This window comes from Sinohyriopsis cumingii, chromosome 7, assembly GCF_028554795.1.
Source record: "Sinohyriopsis cumingii isolate HCF-2022 chromosome 7, ASM2855479v2, whole genome shotgun sequence".
Classification (NCBI taxonomy): Eukaryota; Metazoa; Mollusca; class Bivalvia; order Unionida; family Unionidae; genus Sinohyriopsis; species Sinohyriopsis cumingii.
Genome location: NC_142967.1, coordinates 100,175,332 through 100,194,946, shown reverse-complemented (window position 1 = coordinate 100,194,946; position 19,615 = coordinate 100,175,332). Strand labels below are relative to the sequence as shown.

The 19,615-nt window shown below is 36.3% G+C and overlaps 1 protein-coding gene across 1 annotated transcript; it reads right to left on the bottom strand.

The window, feature by feature from the left end:
• Positions 1–583: 583 nt before the first annotated feature.
• On the bottom strand, positions 584–18,537 carry LOC149795808 (carnosine synthase 1-like). The gene is made up of 10 exons (XM_089965714.1): positions 18,384–18,537; positions 17,671–17,856; positions 14,239–14,477; positions 11,767–12,033; positions 11,060–11,240; positions 10,193–10,281; positions 7,612–7,843; positions 6,448–6,710; positions 5,170–5,386; positions 584–3,982 (listed from the first exon to the last, which is right to left on the bottom strand). Exons 1-10 carry the CDS (start codon positions 18,517–18,519, stop codon positions 2,964–2,966), a joined length of 2,829 nt encoding a protein of 942 aa, XP_089821840.1. The 5' UTR covers positions 18,520–18,537; the 3' UTR covers positions 584–2,963.
• Between the last annotated feature and the right edge of the window lie 1,078 nt (positions 18,538–19,615).

Sequence of the window (19,615 nt, the reverse complement as noted above, 5' to 3'; positions counted from 1 at the left end):
CCGCCTCTAAAGGGTTTTTATTTTAAAGTGTCCGTGGTTAATTTGGAGATGGCCTGCTTGATCATAAGTTAACAAACTAAACTTAGGCCTGCACAGCCCTCTGAATCATTAAAATTTTGTTTCGCACTTGCCGATTCACCAGGGTGGGAAGTGTTCACGCACAATTGAAAAAACAGAAAAAGAAAAATACTCTGAAACTATCCATCGATTGCAATGGATCAAGTATATTATAGCAATTACCCAAGATTTAAGAGATATTCAACGTCATTCACCCTGATGGATGGAACTTACTTTTGCTATTTTTGCTATAAATAAGCTGACAGCCAATTTTTGTGTGGTCTGACCCCCTCCATCACGAATACAAGCCTTGGATTAGCCTTTGAATATTTTAATTATTCAACACTACTTGGCTACAACGGCATTTTTGTGCCTCTATTGTGCAAAACGGGGCCTTGATCAGGGGTTATCATGACCCCCTTTTGTTGCTCAGTCCCTATACATTTTTTCTCTTTTCAGAATAATCTTTTCAAGCCTAAATGACAACCTATGCCTGAACCAATAAACAAAAAGGAAAAAAGACATGCACACAAAACATATTTAATACGTTCCTTTTAGGTATAAATTCCCCAAAATACCATGCAGACAACATTCAACAATTTATTGTAAGTTTTATGTCTGTGAAACTTTTGTCACAAGATAATATAATTCTCTGCTTGACCTCAGGTCACATTATCATTTTCTAAAAACAACCATTACCAGATGGGAAAAAACCCTTCTATAATGATCTAATGAGCATTGTTTACATAAGACAATGACCTATAAAATTCACATGGAAATGTCCAAACTCGCTAACCCAGATCAACATATTTACCACTTCTTCTTTACCTGGATAATAATTAAGTTAATAAGTTCATACACATAGACAATAATAAAGCTATTAATAGCTTTTTACATACATTACATAAAAAATTAGTCAATCAGGTCAAGCGAACTCAGTTTTGGAGAAGATCAAGCCCACCAGCAATGTTATATTCCAATAGCATACAATGAAATTTAATTTTTTTTTAAAACTTACAGACAAACAATTAAATTAAATATACATAAAAATGGAACCTCACTAACACTTGACTGTGACGTTTGCTCCTGGCTAATTATTTCGGGTTAAGGAATATTTCCACTGGACCGAGTTCCAATAATCAGACAAATAATCACAAAAATCTAAGAATTCCTTAAAATGCAAGTACTCCAAAAGTATTACACTATAAAGTAGAGCATACAATGAGTGAATGTTAAGTAAGTATTAATATTTCATTGGACCTAGGTATTAAATATTTCACTGGACCTCAGTATCAACTATTTTATTTGATGTAGGTATTAACTATTTCATTGGACGTAGGTATCAGCTATTTCATTGGACCTATGTACGAACTATTTCATTGGACAGAAGTATTAACTATTTCATTGGACGTAAGTATTACCCGTTTCACTGGACGCAGCTATTATCTTTTCCATAGGACGTAAATAATTACTATTTCATTGGATGTAAGTATTAATTATTTCATTGGACGCAGGTGTTACTTTTTCATTGGACCTAGGTATTAACTATTTCATTGGACGTAAGTATTACCTGTTTCACTGGACGCAGCTATTAACTTTTTCATAGGACGTAAATAATTACTATTTCATTGGGCGTAAGTATTAACTATTTAATTGGACGTAGGTGTTAACTACTTCATTTGACCTAGGTATTAATTATTTCATTGGACGTAAGTATTAACTATTTCATTGGATGTAATTATTAATTAAATCATTGGACGTAGGTGTTAACTATTTCATTGGACGTAAGTATTACCTGTTTCACTGGACGCAGCTATTAACTTTTTCATAGGACGTAAATAATTACTATTTCATTGGACGTAAGTATTAACTATTTAATTGGACGTAGGTGTTAACTACTTCATTGGACCTAGGTATTAATGATTTCATTATACGTAAGTATTAATTATTTCATTGGACGTAAGAATGATCATCACTATGCCTAATATATCTCTCCATTTAGAAGATAACGCCGACAAAGTATGTGACGTAATTATTTGGCATAATATACGTAATGTAATAGACACCTATAATGTATGTTCCGCATTAACACCCCACCTGTAAAATAGATAATGTAATTGCCCACAATACTTACTGTAATTACTCCCAAAAATGTATATAATGCAATAACACCATGTAATTTACATCCCGTGCAGAGCAAATTCATGTCTCTACCAATGAGAATCGAAACCATAAGCTTGTCTGAAGATCTATTTTAAGCAATCTGATTCTAACGTGCATCAAACTGTAAGCATTAACATCGCTTAAATACAAACGTTTTGCCCAGCTGCATAATATAAACAGATGTTTAATGAAAATCATATTTCCTTTTTCCCTTAAAATAGCCACAATAAACACTGGAACAAACAAATGTACAAGACATGCTAAGGTTACAAACCCAAAATTTCAACTAAGGCGCATGGAGATTGAAAAACCCCAAACCACTGCACAGACGAAAAACGACTATCTATAAAGGGTATAAATATAACAATCCCCAAACCATAATATAGCTAATGAAAGAAAATCTTGAACATGAAATCAAGAATATCCTGAGTGTAGTGTGTGAGGTAATTCCAGGTAAACACCAAGATTTAAAATGTGTTTAATATCACTAATGCCAATCTTTAAGTAATGAATTTTGATTTAATCTACATTAAATACTATAATGTAGATTTTATTTGATTTGGTAGATATATCTTTTTCATTTTTAAATACCAAGCCTTGATGTCATAGCATATGCCGAATGCTGTTTTGAAATCTTCAAATCTTTATAAATGCCCGATATTAATCAGGAACCTATCGATATTTTAGGCGCCTAAAATGACCCTGGTCTACGCTGCATACGCCGAAAATAGATCAGGTCTGCTTTATGTACGCTGGAAATCGCTCAGAAATTTATCAACATCGTAGTCAGGATGGATGATATTCAGATCTTTGGCGATTGCCATAAGTTTCTCTCTGGCTGTTGGAAGATCCTTCTCCATCACTGCAATGTTTGCAAATGGGAACTCGAATCCACCTGCACCAACCTCTGCATATTTTTCGAACAGGGTGAAATTACCTGTAGCCTCTAATTCCTTCCATTTGGATGCATATGATGGGTCCTTAAGAATATGGCTATGGAGGGAGGGAATGCACATGATTCCCATCATCTGTCCCATGGGTATCGGATCTGGAACATACGGCTTAATACCACAAGATACCTCGAATGCAGACAGTAGCAAGTCAACTCCATATATCTTCCTGATCCAGTCCCTGAGATATAATCCACCCATTCTTCCGTTAATCTCCACCAGTTTTGGACCGGTGCGCTCCATCATAAACTCCACGTTAAAGACACCATTGTTCAGGCCAATCTCTGTGCAGCACTGGTAAGCAGCTATTATCAGCTGTCGTTGTTTTTCGTAAAGTAGGACGCTTGGCATACAGGCGGTTGTCTCAGTGAAGGTTTTGCCTCTTGTTGGACCATTGTCAGAAATGAAAGCAGCGACAAGTTTACCCTCGTGTATTATGACATCAACGTCGTGCTCTGTACCTACAAGATACTCCATAACCATCATGGTATTGCCATGACCAAGCCCAATGCCAATGAAGTCTTCTGGTGCCTGTAATGTAGCACGAATTTCGTTGTAGGTATCTTCCATTTCTTCAGCGTTTCTCACCAGTGTTACACCAACAGCACAAAAGCCATACTCCAACTTCATGATGAGAGGGAACCTTCCTACCTTCTTCACATTTTCAATATCATCCTGTGATCTCAGTGGAGAGAACCATGACGTGTATAGGCAGGTCTTCGGCCAATTTGGTATGGGGGCCGTCCTTTCCCTCAGGAACGCCAGTGTGGCGCTCTTGTTTTTAGCCCTCAAGGCTCCCTTCTTTGTTGCTCCTAGTAGAATGGAAGAAACAAAGCTTAAATCTTCAATGTATAAATTATAAGTCTATCCGAAAATGTGATCACATCTAATTATAATATAAAGGTACACATTTTGTATTATTATGTTATATTGCAGCGAATATTTACTGTCTGGTTTTAGAGCAATAAAAAAACAATATACAGATGAACTATTTTTTCAATTATATTTTTTTAAAGAAGGACATACTTTTATGGAGTTAACCTACTGCTCTGTTGCATACCTATCGTTTTAAATTGAAGAAAACGAAGTTAAAAAAAAACAAAATAACCAAATTATATTTATATTTCATTCTACAAGATGAACAAGGACACAAAAGTCTCATAAGTTGGCACTTTTGCTAAATCTGCAGTTGAGTTTAGTATACTATGTACAAGTATGTTTCGCCATCACTTCCTTGAGTGCGTGTGATTTTGATTTGTAACGTAGCTTTAACAGTGCTTGAGTCATATCGCTACGATGTATGCAGTGTGAGAGTCTAATAGTAATGTCTAACACTGGGTTATCATGCTGCAGACATGTAGCATGATGTCCCACCTAATCACATTATCCTGACACCAGGACGACCAGTCCTAACACTAACCTCTTAATGCTGAGCGCCAAGCGAGGCAGCTGTTAGTACCATTTGTCTAAGTCTTTGGTATGAGTCAGCCGGGAAGCGAACCCACGAGGCGGACGCTCTAACCACTAGGCCACCACAACGGTCTCACTTCCTTCAGTAAGGATTTCCAGCAATTTCGACCAAGGTCACTGTGACAGCATAACGTTCTCGTTATTTCTGTTCGTATGCTAGCTACATGAGGAATTCCAAACTGCGATGTGCTGTTCGCTTGAAATCATTTGTAGAATAAACATCAACTACCCTTATCAGTAAGTTCATTCAAGGACGGCAGATCAGGGTCTATAATGTTTCAACCTCGGTGGAACTTAAGCAGGGATATTTAGGATTTAAATTCAAAGAATATGTGCGTGTGTGTTTAAGCAATCAATGAAAAAATATAATGATACCTAAAGACCATTAAAAATGACATGGTTCGTAAAGCAAAATAAATTACTAAATTTTGATGATTTCAGGAACAATAACAACCGACGTTCTACTTCACCTAAACCAGAGTTCACCTAATATAACGTGGATCTGAATATTATCATATAAGGCCCTAACCTGGTAGTTGAAGAAGATCGCAACACACGGCTGCTAGGGGCACATAATCCTCGACGAACGTGAGGCAGCCATTCACTTTAATTTGGCTATCCTTAATATGCTTGTAGATCTTCATAGCGTGCTGGTCATCCTGAGTATGATCTGAGAAATCGACGTGGATGAACTCTGCGACCTCGTCTTTGGCGCTATGATTTGGATCCGAATCAACCAACACCACCTGCAAAGCATGCAACAGACATAATATGTTTAATCAAGTTGTTCTTAAAGACATGTTCGGGATAGTAAGCAATACTTAAACGAGAATTAAACGAGAATTAAATCAGAATGAAATGGCATGTTTTTTCCGTGGTCATAGTTACATACCCATGAGTAATCACTTGGTTTGTCAATTATGTCCCTGGTTGTTTTGTTATCCATGCTTGACCTCAAGCACGCTCACGTTAAAGTAAAATGTTGATAGACTATACAAATGCTATAAAACGCATTACAAAAGGTTCCATATGAACGTCATCATCCAGTCTGTATCAAGTCTACACAGGGCACTGAGGACCATGGCTTTATGATAATAATATCTCCTAGAATGTGAGTTTTTCATATATTTTAAATTAAACAATGATACCGATGCCGTCTCTCTGCATACAATATAAATAGCTAATTCTGTTATCGAACACATACTATATTGAGTTAGGTCCACAGGGCCAGCTGCTTTGCAAAATTGCCTCACCTATCATAAGCATCCCTTATATCTATATTTCAAGTTTCTATCTTTGCATTACATCTTAATAGGTCTGAACTATACACATAAATATTTTTACAGAACTCGATTGCTGTTCCAGAGTCACATACAAACCTAGCAGAACGGAGAGAATAGAATAACACTATGTTACTCCTACATTCCTTCGCTCGTAGATTATGATTTTAAATGTTAGCAATTTTGCTATTAAAAGGTGGCTAAATATATCACAACTTTAATACGTTCATTCCCGTTGTCGATACAATCACATTACATTTTAAATCGGTGCCTAAATTTTTCTTCACTGTGGGTAAAAATGCTTATTCATATGTCCTTCATAGACAACATGGACAGCTTTAAAGTAAATAATACATAGTCGGTCAAGCAGTGATTTAACCTGACCTGTACACATTTATTTGCACCAATAGATAGTATAACTACGTACAACAGTGGACAAATCTGGATTTGTGAAAATTCAGTGACATGTGTTGCTTGTTACATATATAACAGATTACATTGTTTAAGATCTACGGTAACATAATTACCTGTATGCCCATTTCTTTTGCTGCTGCCCAAATAAATTGTCTGCTAAAGCCACCAGCTCCTATCACAAGTACCATCTTTCCGACCATTATACATTTCTGAGATCTTGTTATCATGGTCTCAACAAGAGGACCAACTGACATGCCTTTCATCTTTGGATACAAGTTCTCGAACATCTGACATGTGGCAATGCAGTTGTGACTGTGTGCCGCTATACCAACAGGAGTAAGTGTACCGTTTCTTCTGGTGATCACGAAGTCAATACCTGAACATAATATATAAGAAATGAAAAGAGAAAACAAATTTGGAAAAGCTTAGGTATTGACGTAGATACAAAAGGACGCTGACATGAGCACTTTGATGAGCTTTTGACTAGTGTGTTCTGTAACCTTAACCTTCTGGTTCAAGGGTCATCTAGTGTCCCGGTAAATATTTATAATCGTTCGCTATGATTACTTCGTTGTGAGGCTTATTTATTACGATACAGTAATATTGATGATAAAAGTCTCTATAGGAGAATAATGATTTCACATCTTGACACCATTGGTTCTACAGATTTAGATGAATTTACACAAACGTTAGATTAAATATTTGTTCTTTCTAGCCATATCTGAACTATGTTCGTTGATTTGCATAAGATAGTGAATAATGGATTTATAATGCCTGTGCTCTTGATACTAACTGCAAGTTGATTGTATTGGTAAGTTAAAACCATACATTCATTAATCTTTAAAAGCGTATTTGGATTAAATAAAAGAGGCCGGGATATCCAAGTAAACTCGTTTAATTTCAACTGTTGATGTATTAGTCGTATACAATCAATCGTTGAACGTAACGGTGTGATGGACTCCAATGATTGAGTCAGTCTTGTATATTGAAATTGTGTTGTAGTATTAATACGAATGGATGTCAGCCTTACAAAACATTTCGATTGCACATGTCAAACTTAACACAAACAAGACATTGATCGACAAGGAGAATAACATTCAGTCCGCTTCAATGTTTTAAACACGCTTTCGTTTATATTAGTTATCTTACTTATTGCTTTACAGAAAATTGAATTCCAGTGTTTATAGTTGTTCCTTCCACTGTATGCTATTTATCATGTTTATATATGCTGTACGCGTCCGTATCCGTTGCATTTTTCAGACGTTTGTATAACGTACCAATGACATCAGTCTGAGCAAGAAGGCCTCCTCTTTCCGATGTGCTTAGTTGACTCTCATATGACATGATGCTTTGGAAAACGTAGGTGGACTTTTCCCTGACATCTTTTTCAAACCTTTCCATTTCGCTCTCGTCAATGAAACCATGCCCAGTCAGAGTGACATTTAGTGGCTGGCAAATCGTATCGTCTTCCTTTACTGGGCCTTTCACGAGAGACATTCCGCAAGTCACCTAAATTAAATGAAATTATTCGTTTTACAGACACTTTAAAAAAAATAGCTTTTGTAAACGGATTTCCTTTGCAAAGATGCGCATCTAATACGGTAGTTTGAGAAAGAAATTATTAGAAGAGACCAACGATTAACAATACAAGACTGATGCAGTATTTAGAATCTGGAGAAATATAGACCAGTTCAATATGTTGATTTATAGAACTTCAATCTAAGCCAGTACAAATGTAATTTAAAATATAAATATTTTTTACATAAAGGTCAATGACTTATGTACGTCTGACCATAACAAACACGATGCTTTTATGCTGAACTGACTACTTGAAATCATTTCATTACAGGTATGGACCGTAATTAAATTATTATGGATAATTATGATGTTATAATGAATAGGTCTGAATACTTTATCGTTTACACAGAGTATAAATAACTTCTAAGATGACCGCAAGTCATTCGCTAAGTGGTTAGCAATACACGGTATAATTTATGTTTGTCCTTGTTTATAAGATTATTGTAATTTGTTTAAGTATAGCTTCCCATACGTCTGCACTTTAAGACATTCAAGAGTCAGAATGGATATATTTTGCGACAGATCACATCATATGAATAATTAATGGATGTCTGCCACCTATAAATATTGTATTATTGTGAATCATTTGTATTAGTCCGAATATTTGTGTATAGACGTCATGAAATATATACACGAAGAATTGTGCTAGATGTGTTTTCACGTAATGTATCAGTAGACAAGAGTCAACGTATTTTATATTGCATCCACCAGTAGTGATCCGAATATCTTGTACAATCACGCTTATATGGTGTATTTTCTACATTGCACGTCCGAAAACAGGGAGTATGGATCAACGTCAAACACTTTGCCAACTCGTCTGATTTAATCAAACAGTTCAGATCATTATATGTGTCTAACAAATTGACGGTAAATAAATATTGCCTTTGTTTATTTGAACTTAAAACGTTTAGACTCCGATTCTGTTCCGAAATTCCGTGTTAGCAAATACGGTTCAGCACAGTTAATATGAAACAAAACATGACTGATTAAGAATATCTTCGAAATAGCGTTCTAAGAGTACAAAACAACAAAGGCCCTGTGCTGCTGACAATTAACATTGCGTCATATAAGGGATAAATTTTTAGATGAAGTCAAACAACGTCGGCCCAATTCAAACACACAGAAACATGCTCATATATTCAGGTGTCTTTTGCTAGTATTAAATTAAACTGTACGCGCCATTTGTGTCTATCTTTATAAAACGACGCACCTACACTGCATGGTGTATATTGTATATATGAAATAAATCATACAGCGTAGAACCAGATATGCTTTCGAATAATGTACATGTTTCAGTGTGAATTATTGCTGCGCGTCACCTTCATCTCACATGTTACTTCAAAGGTTGAAATGTTACATTCTGTATTGCTACCTCACTTAATAGACCCTGAAGATGATTAAGAACCTAGTCAACTTGTTTAGATTATGTTTTGCCATTGCTACTTGAATTATTTCAATTTATATTAGTTCTTGGGTAATGAGAGTGAATTGTAGTTGTTATTTCACATCACTGTATATCTTGGAGCCTTGCATATACAGTTCTGACAGTCTGTTTAGAATATACGTTAATATTAGGCTAGCTGACGCATGACGCGAGTGACTTTCATATATCGCACCAACTGCGTTACACTGTATTAGAGATATAATGGCTTCTTTTGAAGGGAGTGTTGTCGTAAAATTGTCTGGTAAAGTATGTAAATGATAACAGTTCTGATAAATCTTTGTCCAGTAGTGTACGTGCAGGAGAGCATTTATAGATAAGAATCTACTCATAGAATAATAGTAACGATCACCGAACACCATTCAAAGGGATACTTAATATAACCCACTTGAGACATCCTCCAAAGATGAAAATCGTTACTGTTGAAAAGCAACTAATAGAAGCCCAATCAAAACGTACTGAACTAAAAGGTGAACTGAAGTAATCTGAACTTGCAAACTTTTTTGAGGATGTAATTATATAGCATAGCTTCACTTTACTGCGAACAAGTTTAGTGTAATTCGCATTCACGGAGAGTCTGATGCGTGGGTAAGGTTGTGTTGCAGCAAACAGTTAACATTCAATGTCAAAACATATTTAGTGCGTCTTATCAAGAACCAGTGATCGAATATAAACAATATGGTAAAAAGGCTACTTTGAAGATTAGTCTAAGAAGTATAGGTATAGGGAAATGTGAAACATTTTAATATTTGTATTTATTGCAATGTTTGTTTGCATTGAATCATTATATGATATAGCCTAAAAAATATCAGTCATATAAAAACGTGAAAATAACGAACATTAGTGGTCACAGGTATATCCAGACGATTTCGACATACGATTGATCTCATTCGAATAGCACATTCCTTTGTACAATGCCATCTGGGAACTGAAACAGAGACGTTAAAAGTGGAATGCATAATGAAGTAACGAATACATATAAGCTCTGTAATAAGTGTATAACATTACTGTATAAAAAAATCAACTTTGTAAGCCTTCGTTAATACATTTCAGCGCTCCAACTGCATGTCCCACTTTCATAGAAGCGGTTAATAGATGAGCTTTCGAGAATGCATGCATTAAGGGCTAACATGTTATGTTTGCGAAGTACTAGACAGAACAGATATCAGTGGATTGAAGGAGAAATGCGAATGATACAGATACCAAAATAAAGCGCGATGATATGCAATACTATCAATAATGGAAACTAATTGAATAACACCTTGTATTTTGATTTAGCAATTCACGTTATCTCCCCATGCATTTTCATAGGGATATTATGAAATCCTTAGCCTATCTCCCCTTCCATCTCTATGTGTCAGTTCATCGCTTTGTATATGTTAAGCAAAGATAAAGATCGTGCTGGAATTGGGCTTTCCTTGCGCATTTCAAGGTGAGCAAAAGTCATATTTAACGAACTTTTAAACTATAACAGTTTGGAATATCTTCTAATCGAAACTTTGCACATGGATATGTATGAGAATCACACATATTTGTGAATATGATTTTCGGTTACTACCCATAGTGACTGGTTTTGTGGGATAGATGATTCTTTGGGTCGGTCACATCGGATGTGTATGTGGATCACACAAAATGGGAGTTGACATTTATCATATTAAACCATCAAGTAGTTTTCATCTTAAATTGCTCTAATATGACATTCTTACCGTTGGAGACTTTCTCGGGTTTGATTGTCTCAATGAAGGTTTCCACCAGCACAGCGTCGCCTTGATTAATCAATACAAAGAGCTCCAATACTTTATTGATAATCCCTTCACGGTCATTACATAAATGCGTAGTCAGGCTTTTATTGTCTTGCCACATGACACCAGACGTTTTGACTACAACCTAAGTACAGACATAGATATACAAGATACCTTTTTAGGTTTGGCAATCATGGCAAAAAAGACAAAATAATTTACACAAAAATATGAAGTAATACTGTTTATAGACGAATCATGAGATTGAATGTGACTTGATAGGATGTTATTGAGAGTGCCCGATTAACCAGCCTCTGTGTGTGTGTGTGTGTGTGTGTGTGTGTGTGTGTGTGTTAATGAATGCATGTATTCTTTTCCAGGCCGCTCTGAACATAAGAATCTGGAAGATTGTTGAAATAAAAAAATAATGGCCAAAATTCCATCAAGAAAATTAAGCCAAAAACTCGTTTCCCCTATGGTTACATCACGTTTGGTCGAAACAAAGCATCAGCAATAGAGGGAATAGGCCTTAAATACGTTACGAAATTTCATTGGATATGCAATGGAATGTCGGAAAAAAACATGTTAGTGAAAACTGATAATACATAAAATGATTGGTACTCGAACTATTTTCCATTTACATATTTAATGAATCTACCAAATCGTTTTCTTACCATTTTCACTTCGTTTTGCACACAACTTTCAAGGAATTTACTGACTTCAACACTAACGGTGTTTTGCAAATTCGTTTTCTTGTTATCGACATGAACAACTCGAATACCGGAAGCATCGTTTGAATAAACAATGTATGTGTCGAAAACAAAGCCAACCGTCTCTGGGAAAGCTAATCCAACCCTGGACATTAGGTGGCGAGTCCATAATATGTTGTCCGTCAGCCTTCTTAGGTTGACCGTGCTGCTTGTTGGACAGTCAAGATTATCCTGTATTAGAGGAAGAATAAATTAGCCAATTGATCCAAGACATTATGCATTCGTAGGCTGAGTATCCTTCTGATGTTTTGTATAAAGTCAATTCATGAAGATCATATATATGCTTGCCTCTTACATTTAGCTCTGAAAGACTTCCCTAATGCTAGGAACTTAACAATTAAGAATCGATATTATCTTTTCTTATTCTTTAATAACGATTATGTGCAAGATGATACGTAACTATTTGAATGCTTAAATTTGAACCCTGTTAAAATGAAAACAGCAACGAAAACGAAAGCAACGTTTCTTGAAGTTTATGAAAAGGTGTTCCAAACTTCAATCGTTATCCGATGTCACGTTTGCCTGACCGCGATTACGTAAGTCAGGAACAAAGGAATGGGTTAGCGCCATGAGTATGTCGACCCTGTACTGTTTTGGCGATTCGTGTTTGTACAAGAGTTCTCTACGTTAGGTGTCAAGGTTCGAGTGGTACTTTTACGGGCGTAAATTCATATTGGAAACTGACCACCAGCTTCTCGCCTATCTCGCGCAGGCGAAATTGTCGAATGGACGCTTGATGCGATGGTCGCTGTTCTTACAGCAGTACCAGATGTTCATTAGATACGTGAAGGGAACCGAGAATGTAGGCGCTGATTTCATGAGTAGGAGCGCTGAAATGTCATAGATCGCCCTGTAGATAACCGTATGTTGTGTGTATATTCGTGTCCGTAGTCAGCGTGTAGTGTCGCTATAATTTTGCTATTTTATTGCGTGTAGTAACGCGCATTTGCATTTGAAGTAATTTTTGGGGAATAAAATCCCGATTTTATTCTCAAGCGTGGGGGTGGGTGTCACGTTTGCCTGCCCGCGATTACGTAAGTCAGGAACAGAGGAATGGGTTAGCGCCATGAGTGTGTCGACCTTCCACTGTTGTGGTGATTCGTGTTTGTACAAGAGTTCTCTACGTTAGGTGTCAAAACTAACATGTAGACGTTAGAAGCTTTGTTCTAGAACAAAGGACCATCGATGCTGTTGTAAATCTCCCCGCGTTGACAGATGGCATGAGGCTCGTCTGTTAAGTTCGACCGACTGGGGTATAATTGATATCCACTCGGAACTGAGAAAGGGTGGGGCCATCAATTCGAACCAGAATTTAACAGTCATTTGGGCTGGGAACGAATTAGTGATTGTAAGCCATCGTACTGGTCAAGCAGAAATATACTCACTCCGGGAGCCACTCGTGATTTGGCGGGAGAACACTTAGTACGTTCTACAGGACAGAAAGCTTCGTAAAGGAAGCTTTTGGGGACAGAACTAAGTCCCGAGTCTCAAAGAGGGAGACAGGATAGAGCAAGGCAGTAGGCAGAGAACAAGCATAGTTGCTAGAGAGAGAGAGAGAGAGAGAGAGAGAGAGAGAGAGAGAGAGAGAGAGAGAGAGAGAGAGAAGGAGGAGGAGTAAAAGAACAAGAAGGGGAAGCGTATAGGAAGAACATAGTATGGAGAACACCGGAAGGAGGAAAGGAATTGGCGGAGTAATTGGCGGAGTAAACGCAGACGAGTAGAAACCAAGTACAGGGGAAAGCCATCTCACACTATAATCACGTGATGAAATAGGTTGTTACATGGTCGAGAGGAAGAAGATTGGTTTAGAAATTAATATCGTTTAATTTGTATTAAATTGTTATTCTTTTTAATTTCACCTTTGTGTTCTTAATAATTTACCTGTCGGTATTGCTGACTGGGGGCTCGGAGCTTTACCTCTCTCTATCACTAATTTGACTTCCTACACAAACGAGCCAGGGAAGAATTCCACAGGAATTCAAATAAATATTGGGAGCATCCCACCCCAACGGATAACAGTGGGTCACATAGAACTTCTCATCCGAAAAACAATGGACGCAAATCCATACCATAAGCCTAGGCAAAGGAATACTAGCAGCATATCATTAATTAATATGAATACTAGGTATCATGCAGACGTTATGAATTGTACATGTTTTAACTCTGTTTTGGATATCTTCCTTTAACACGTAATGTCAGGTAAACTGAATTGAAATCTAACAAAGCTTTCATATATAAATGAACTCGATGTATATACAAAAGTAATTTTTAGTGGCACCAGACGCTACTATATCAATAGTATTTCAGCCCGTGCAATTCACGAATTACTACATACGCGGTTTGGTTAAAAACAAGAAATAAATAAACATAGCCCACCTCAATTTCTATGCCACCTTCCATCTGCCCAAATGTGCTGGCGTTGTTGAAGAAATTCATAAAGTATGTCACCCTGCGAGGAGGAGTATACGTCTCCAAAAACGTTTGACCAGCTACCCCAAAAGCAATGGCTTTGTGGACATAGAGCGAATACAGTCCTTTATTGTTTCTGGAATTCTTCTTGGACAACCAGGTTGATGTCAAGACCAAGAGCATATCCCCAGGGCATCGTATTCCGCCTAATGTATGCGATATATATATATATATATATATATATATATATATATATATATATATATATATATATATATATATATATATATATATATATATATATATATATAATATATATAATATTCGCAGTAATTTTGTGTTTCTATCTCCTTAATGTTAATATCAATGTTCAAAGAAAGGAAAGCAAAAATATATTATCCAACAATTTAAATTTAGATATACCTTACATCATATCGATTACAGTTGAGCATACAATATGTTTTGATTATATATATATATATATATATATATATATATATATATATATATATATATATATATATATATATATATATATATATATATATATATATGGACATATACATATATACATATGTAGCAATTATTGGCTTTTTGGTACAATTTTCAAAATTTAATCGAATATTATGAACAGACCATAACATGAGGATATTATTAGTGACCTAAAAGCAGATATAAACTTGGGTAAGCAGACTTCATCCATAGCACTTTTTGCTGTTAAATATAATTGTATATCTTAATACTTTTTCATTACTTAAGAATATTTGCTGGGAGAGGAATGTCCGAAATCTGTATTCACTCTAGAAAAACGACAAATAGTTTAAGGTATTCATATAAATGCATAGAAAGACTCAAATGATTACTATACAAATTTCACGTCGATTGACACTATTTTTAACGTTGATGGAAAGAAAAGAGTAAGGGGCGAACAAAACGTATATCAATAGTTAAAGTTATGCAAACTCTGCGAGAATCATGAGCTGTCTAGCTTGTTCAGATTTAGATCATTACTCTCATGGATTCCGGTCCATATTCAGATGGTGTTTATCCTTCGAATATGTTCCCATTACATGAACGTTATAAATATAAGCTCTATTTACCGAATCCCGCCTTCCTAAAACAGGACAATTGGTCTATGTGTATAATAAACAACACCATCGTTTGTCCGTTAGTTCACAATGGCTCCTGCTGATGGCGCTTGTTTAGGCTTTCGCTGTGTGAACCAACATTGTAGTCCAGTAAATAACAAAGTAATTATTTATAATCACATGTATTAAGGATTATTATACAGTTGGTACGTTATTTCTGGATTTGGCCATAGTTAGGTGAATTTGATTCTTGCCTATGAGAACCTTGTTTCCGTGTTCTCTTACCGCAATTCTTCCTAACCCAGACAGTCTTTTCCATCACATTTAGATCTTATTTAGGGTGCACTGCAACAGAAGCTCTCCAAAATTTAATGACAGAATAACAAGAGCTAGTAATCCGTCGGTTTTAAAGGCTTATTATCAAATATCGTGCCTTTTCGGGGACCTGACCCACAGCCAAAGATCGTCGCTTTGTGTTCTTATGTTCCATACAAGGCTGCTCTATGCCCTATTTTGTAGTCTATTCGTGAAGTAAAGTTTGGAACCGATTACTCTTATAAGTATGTCCTGTTATTAAGATAGGTAGGATCTTGATCCTACCAAATCATCTTTAACTAGAACATCATAAAATCTAAGTAACTCACATTGTTTTAGTAAGTAAGATCTTACCTGGATTATTACTTGGCTGTGTTCAAGGGACTCACTGAATCTCCAGCCTTTGACCAGGATTTCACTGACTCTTTTATAGTACCAAACAGTTGTATTTTTAGCGCTCTCTTCAGCTTGCGGAGCCAGTGGGTTACACTCTCACTTAACGCAACCTACCTTTAGTTTCAAGATGCTGGTTTGGTTGTCCTTATGAGACTACAAGGGATTAGGTTGCTGTCAGTGGGAATGGTTTTTGTTAAAACAAATATCACACGACTTTCCCTTGCACTGACATAACTGAAGGTGCTTTCGAGTAGGAGCTGGTATGGTTGTTCAGATTGTATGTTTCTTTCTCAATAGTTAAATGGAACTCAAAAACTCCTTCTTCCCCCCAGGGAAACCTGGGACAAGTTTATAACCACTCAATCCTATGTACAGTGTATATTGATTGAGGAAGGTAGCATGGCCGGAATAATCTGACATCACTTGAAAGGACTTGCATATGAAGATATCTGCTCATGGGATAACATTAATCTCTGTGAAAATTGCACTGACAGTCTCAAAAGAGGCCATTGGTTGGCATGTACAATTAACCTTCAAATATTAGTCCAATATTCAACGATGACACAGTCTACATTCATTTTCTATCTGCAATCATGTGAATGGGTTAATTGTTGTATTTGGAATAAAATATTCACAATTTGAGATTACCTGGGTTACAGGTTGGTTGCACAATATTCATTAGGCCTTTTGCCTATCTCCCTAGAGTTAATATGATCGGGATAATGATTCGAAAGATAAATCAAGTGTTGTAGTAGATAGTATTTCTCCTATCCGGAAAAGACGAATATACTTCTTTGGGAGACCTGGATCCGGGAGGTAGTAGGTCTTATACGCACAATGGTAATGTGAGCAGTTACGTATCCTAGGAGAAACACGGTTTACTGAAAATGTGATTTTCCCAACGTTTCTTGCAACAGAGAGTTTAAAATGCATGCACAGCGGCAGTGAACACAATGTCAAGTTTCTGCCGAGTTGTAGGTCAAGGTAATAATGTTGCAATGTTAGAGATCGCACAGAAGAAGAGATATGCTCGTTGCTTTCAAAAAGAAGGGAGAACTCTGTTAACAATATAATACACAATGTCGGTATGGCTGGATTAACAATTCTGAATAGCACAATACATTAATCTGCATTACTGAGATGAAAATCGGCATAGATTTGATTGGTTCGTTTTCTTAAGAAATCTAAGTTGTGTGACAATTCATGCGAAAGGAAACCCTAGCTTACATAAAGTGGGCTCAGTGGCAAGATACCCACAAGTCACCGAGGCCTGCATATATTGATAAAATGTGTATAGTTTTCATTCTTCGTTACTTGCTCCTCGTGAACGTAATTCGCAGGCAAAACAATATGAATTCACGGTGAAGATATAGGTCTGTTTGAGCTACTGTTTGATGCAGCTGCCGGAACCTATATGCGACATTAAAATTAGAACTTAATCGGCTCTATATAGACATATCTTGCAGAAAACAAACTAAACTTCCTGGCTAACATGAATATTGATATCACATAAATGTGCGGACATACATCAATTTATAAGCCAGAATCGTGCTGTAATGAAACAAAACGTTTGGTCAAAATACCAAATTTTATAATTAACCTTCCAGGAGGATTGCCATGCATTCCGCAGGAGAAGAGAGGATACATATGGAAATAGATTCCTTTGATGTAGACTTTGGATAACATGTTCTGTCGGAAGTTTCAGGATATCCGGTCTCGTAAAGCATATACTGTAAAGATTCGTAGTATTTTATGGTGCGTTTGTCTTCTGGTGTGATAGGGATACCTATGAAAATAAACATATACATTGGCTTGGAAATTATAGCTATAAGTATAGTATTTTAAAATTCCAAAAGACAAAAATCTAGAAAGGGTATGATTAAGTGGATTCTTCAAATCGATTTTGAACTCGGTTTATGACTTTGACTTCAAGCAAATGACGGGTGAGAAGACAACAACATACTATCCAGCTTCAAAATACGTCGAATAAGTTTACCTAATGCTGTTCATATACGAATAGACAGCATCGTGATAAAGAGAGCCTAAGCTTCCACCAAGCCAGAAAAAAGTATGTATAGTTCTTCACTAAAACCTGTATTCTGGAAGCCATGATTAGATCCATTTTCACATAACCCGACCTACGTTTCGAGAGAGCGAATGTAATGTAATCTGGGTCTTGTCATCAAAGACGTACAATTAAGCTGAATAAAATAAAACTACAAAAAGAGAACTATGTTTATTGAAATAAATGTGATAGATATCCAACACGACAATATAAAGAAAATCATTAACATTAGGACTACAATACAATACCTCTTTCAGTTGTAATAAGTCTTTGGTCTATACCGAAAGGCCTACTCTCAGGCAAATAAGATCCATGTGTGTCTTCCGCATTCATATCTACTTCTGGATCCGGTGAGAAGTTGTAATCAGCCTCACCCGCGTTCATTTCATAAAACTACGTTCCTGAATGAAAACCGAAATGGTGCTTATTACAAAAAGAACATGAAAGCATAATATTTCCAAATGTATAAAACGTGCACAACAAAGAAAATCTATAATACGCCTTTTCATGATTGTATTGCCACTTTTCATTAAATTAATAATATAAAACTAACATGTATACAACATATTTATACATATTTATACAACATATTTCGTAGTACGTCAGTAACATTAGAACATCGGCACAGTTGAGGTTGTTGCTAGAGCAGCATATTAAATATCTTTATGATTTGGAAAATTCTAAGCATATGTTAGCGACATTTAAATGCTTTAAGAATAGTTTCAATTTGCGTTTTTGCACACCATTGACTACACACACACACACACACTTTGCAGGGCAGACAAGCGGATATACCGATGATTACGGCCATTTCGTCGAGGTCGATCTCATTTGTCGCTCTCATATCTACGACGCTCACATCGAGTTTCTATTCTGCGCTGAACCACTTATCATCACACGATCTATACTGTGTCAGCAGTAACTCCGACACAAAATAATTCGGATTTGGTGATGTCAAGGTACCCAATCTCAATCAAAAAACACACTGTAAGATACATCATCGACTTCTGGAATAAACTCTGCAACATAGACTCAAGATGGCAAAGGTTCATCGAGCTCACGAGTTTGAATAATCCGCATGGTTGAAATCCTACCTTGACTTCAACACCCTACATGATAAGCTTGTAGCCAACGTTGTTTTGTCAGCATTAAAATGTTTGACGAAGAACTCGTCGCGATTGAATCCAGAAAAACACACCTCATCCTACATAAACCAATCTACGTCGGTCCAGCCGTTTTCAACCTCTCAAAATTGCTCATGCTTCATTTTCATTATGACATTAACAGACACAAATACGGTGATATTGCTGATATAGCCACGCTACTCATGACCTATGCAGATTCATTTATGAAAATTACACCGACTCAATATTGAATCTATATCAACATCGAGACCGCACAAGTCCATTCCTCTGCAAATATAGCAAAACGAAACTTGGAAAGTTCTAAGATGAAACTTGTGGAATACCCTTCACATAAT

Coding starts and splice junctions, on each gene's coding strand:
- LOC149795808 (XM_089965714.1), bottom strand. CDS start 18,519: ATGAACGCGGGTGAGGCTGATTACAACTTCTCACCGGATCCAGAAGTA. Junction 10,282..11,059: donor ACCCGAGAAAGTCTCCAACG/GTAAGAATGTCA, acceptor TCTCTGTTTCAG/TTCCCAGATGGCATTGTACA. Junction 7,844..10,192: donor ATATACCTGTGACCACTAAT/GTTCGTTATTTT, acceptor CATTTAATTTAG/GTGACTTGCGGAATGTCTCT.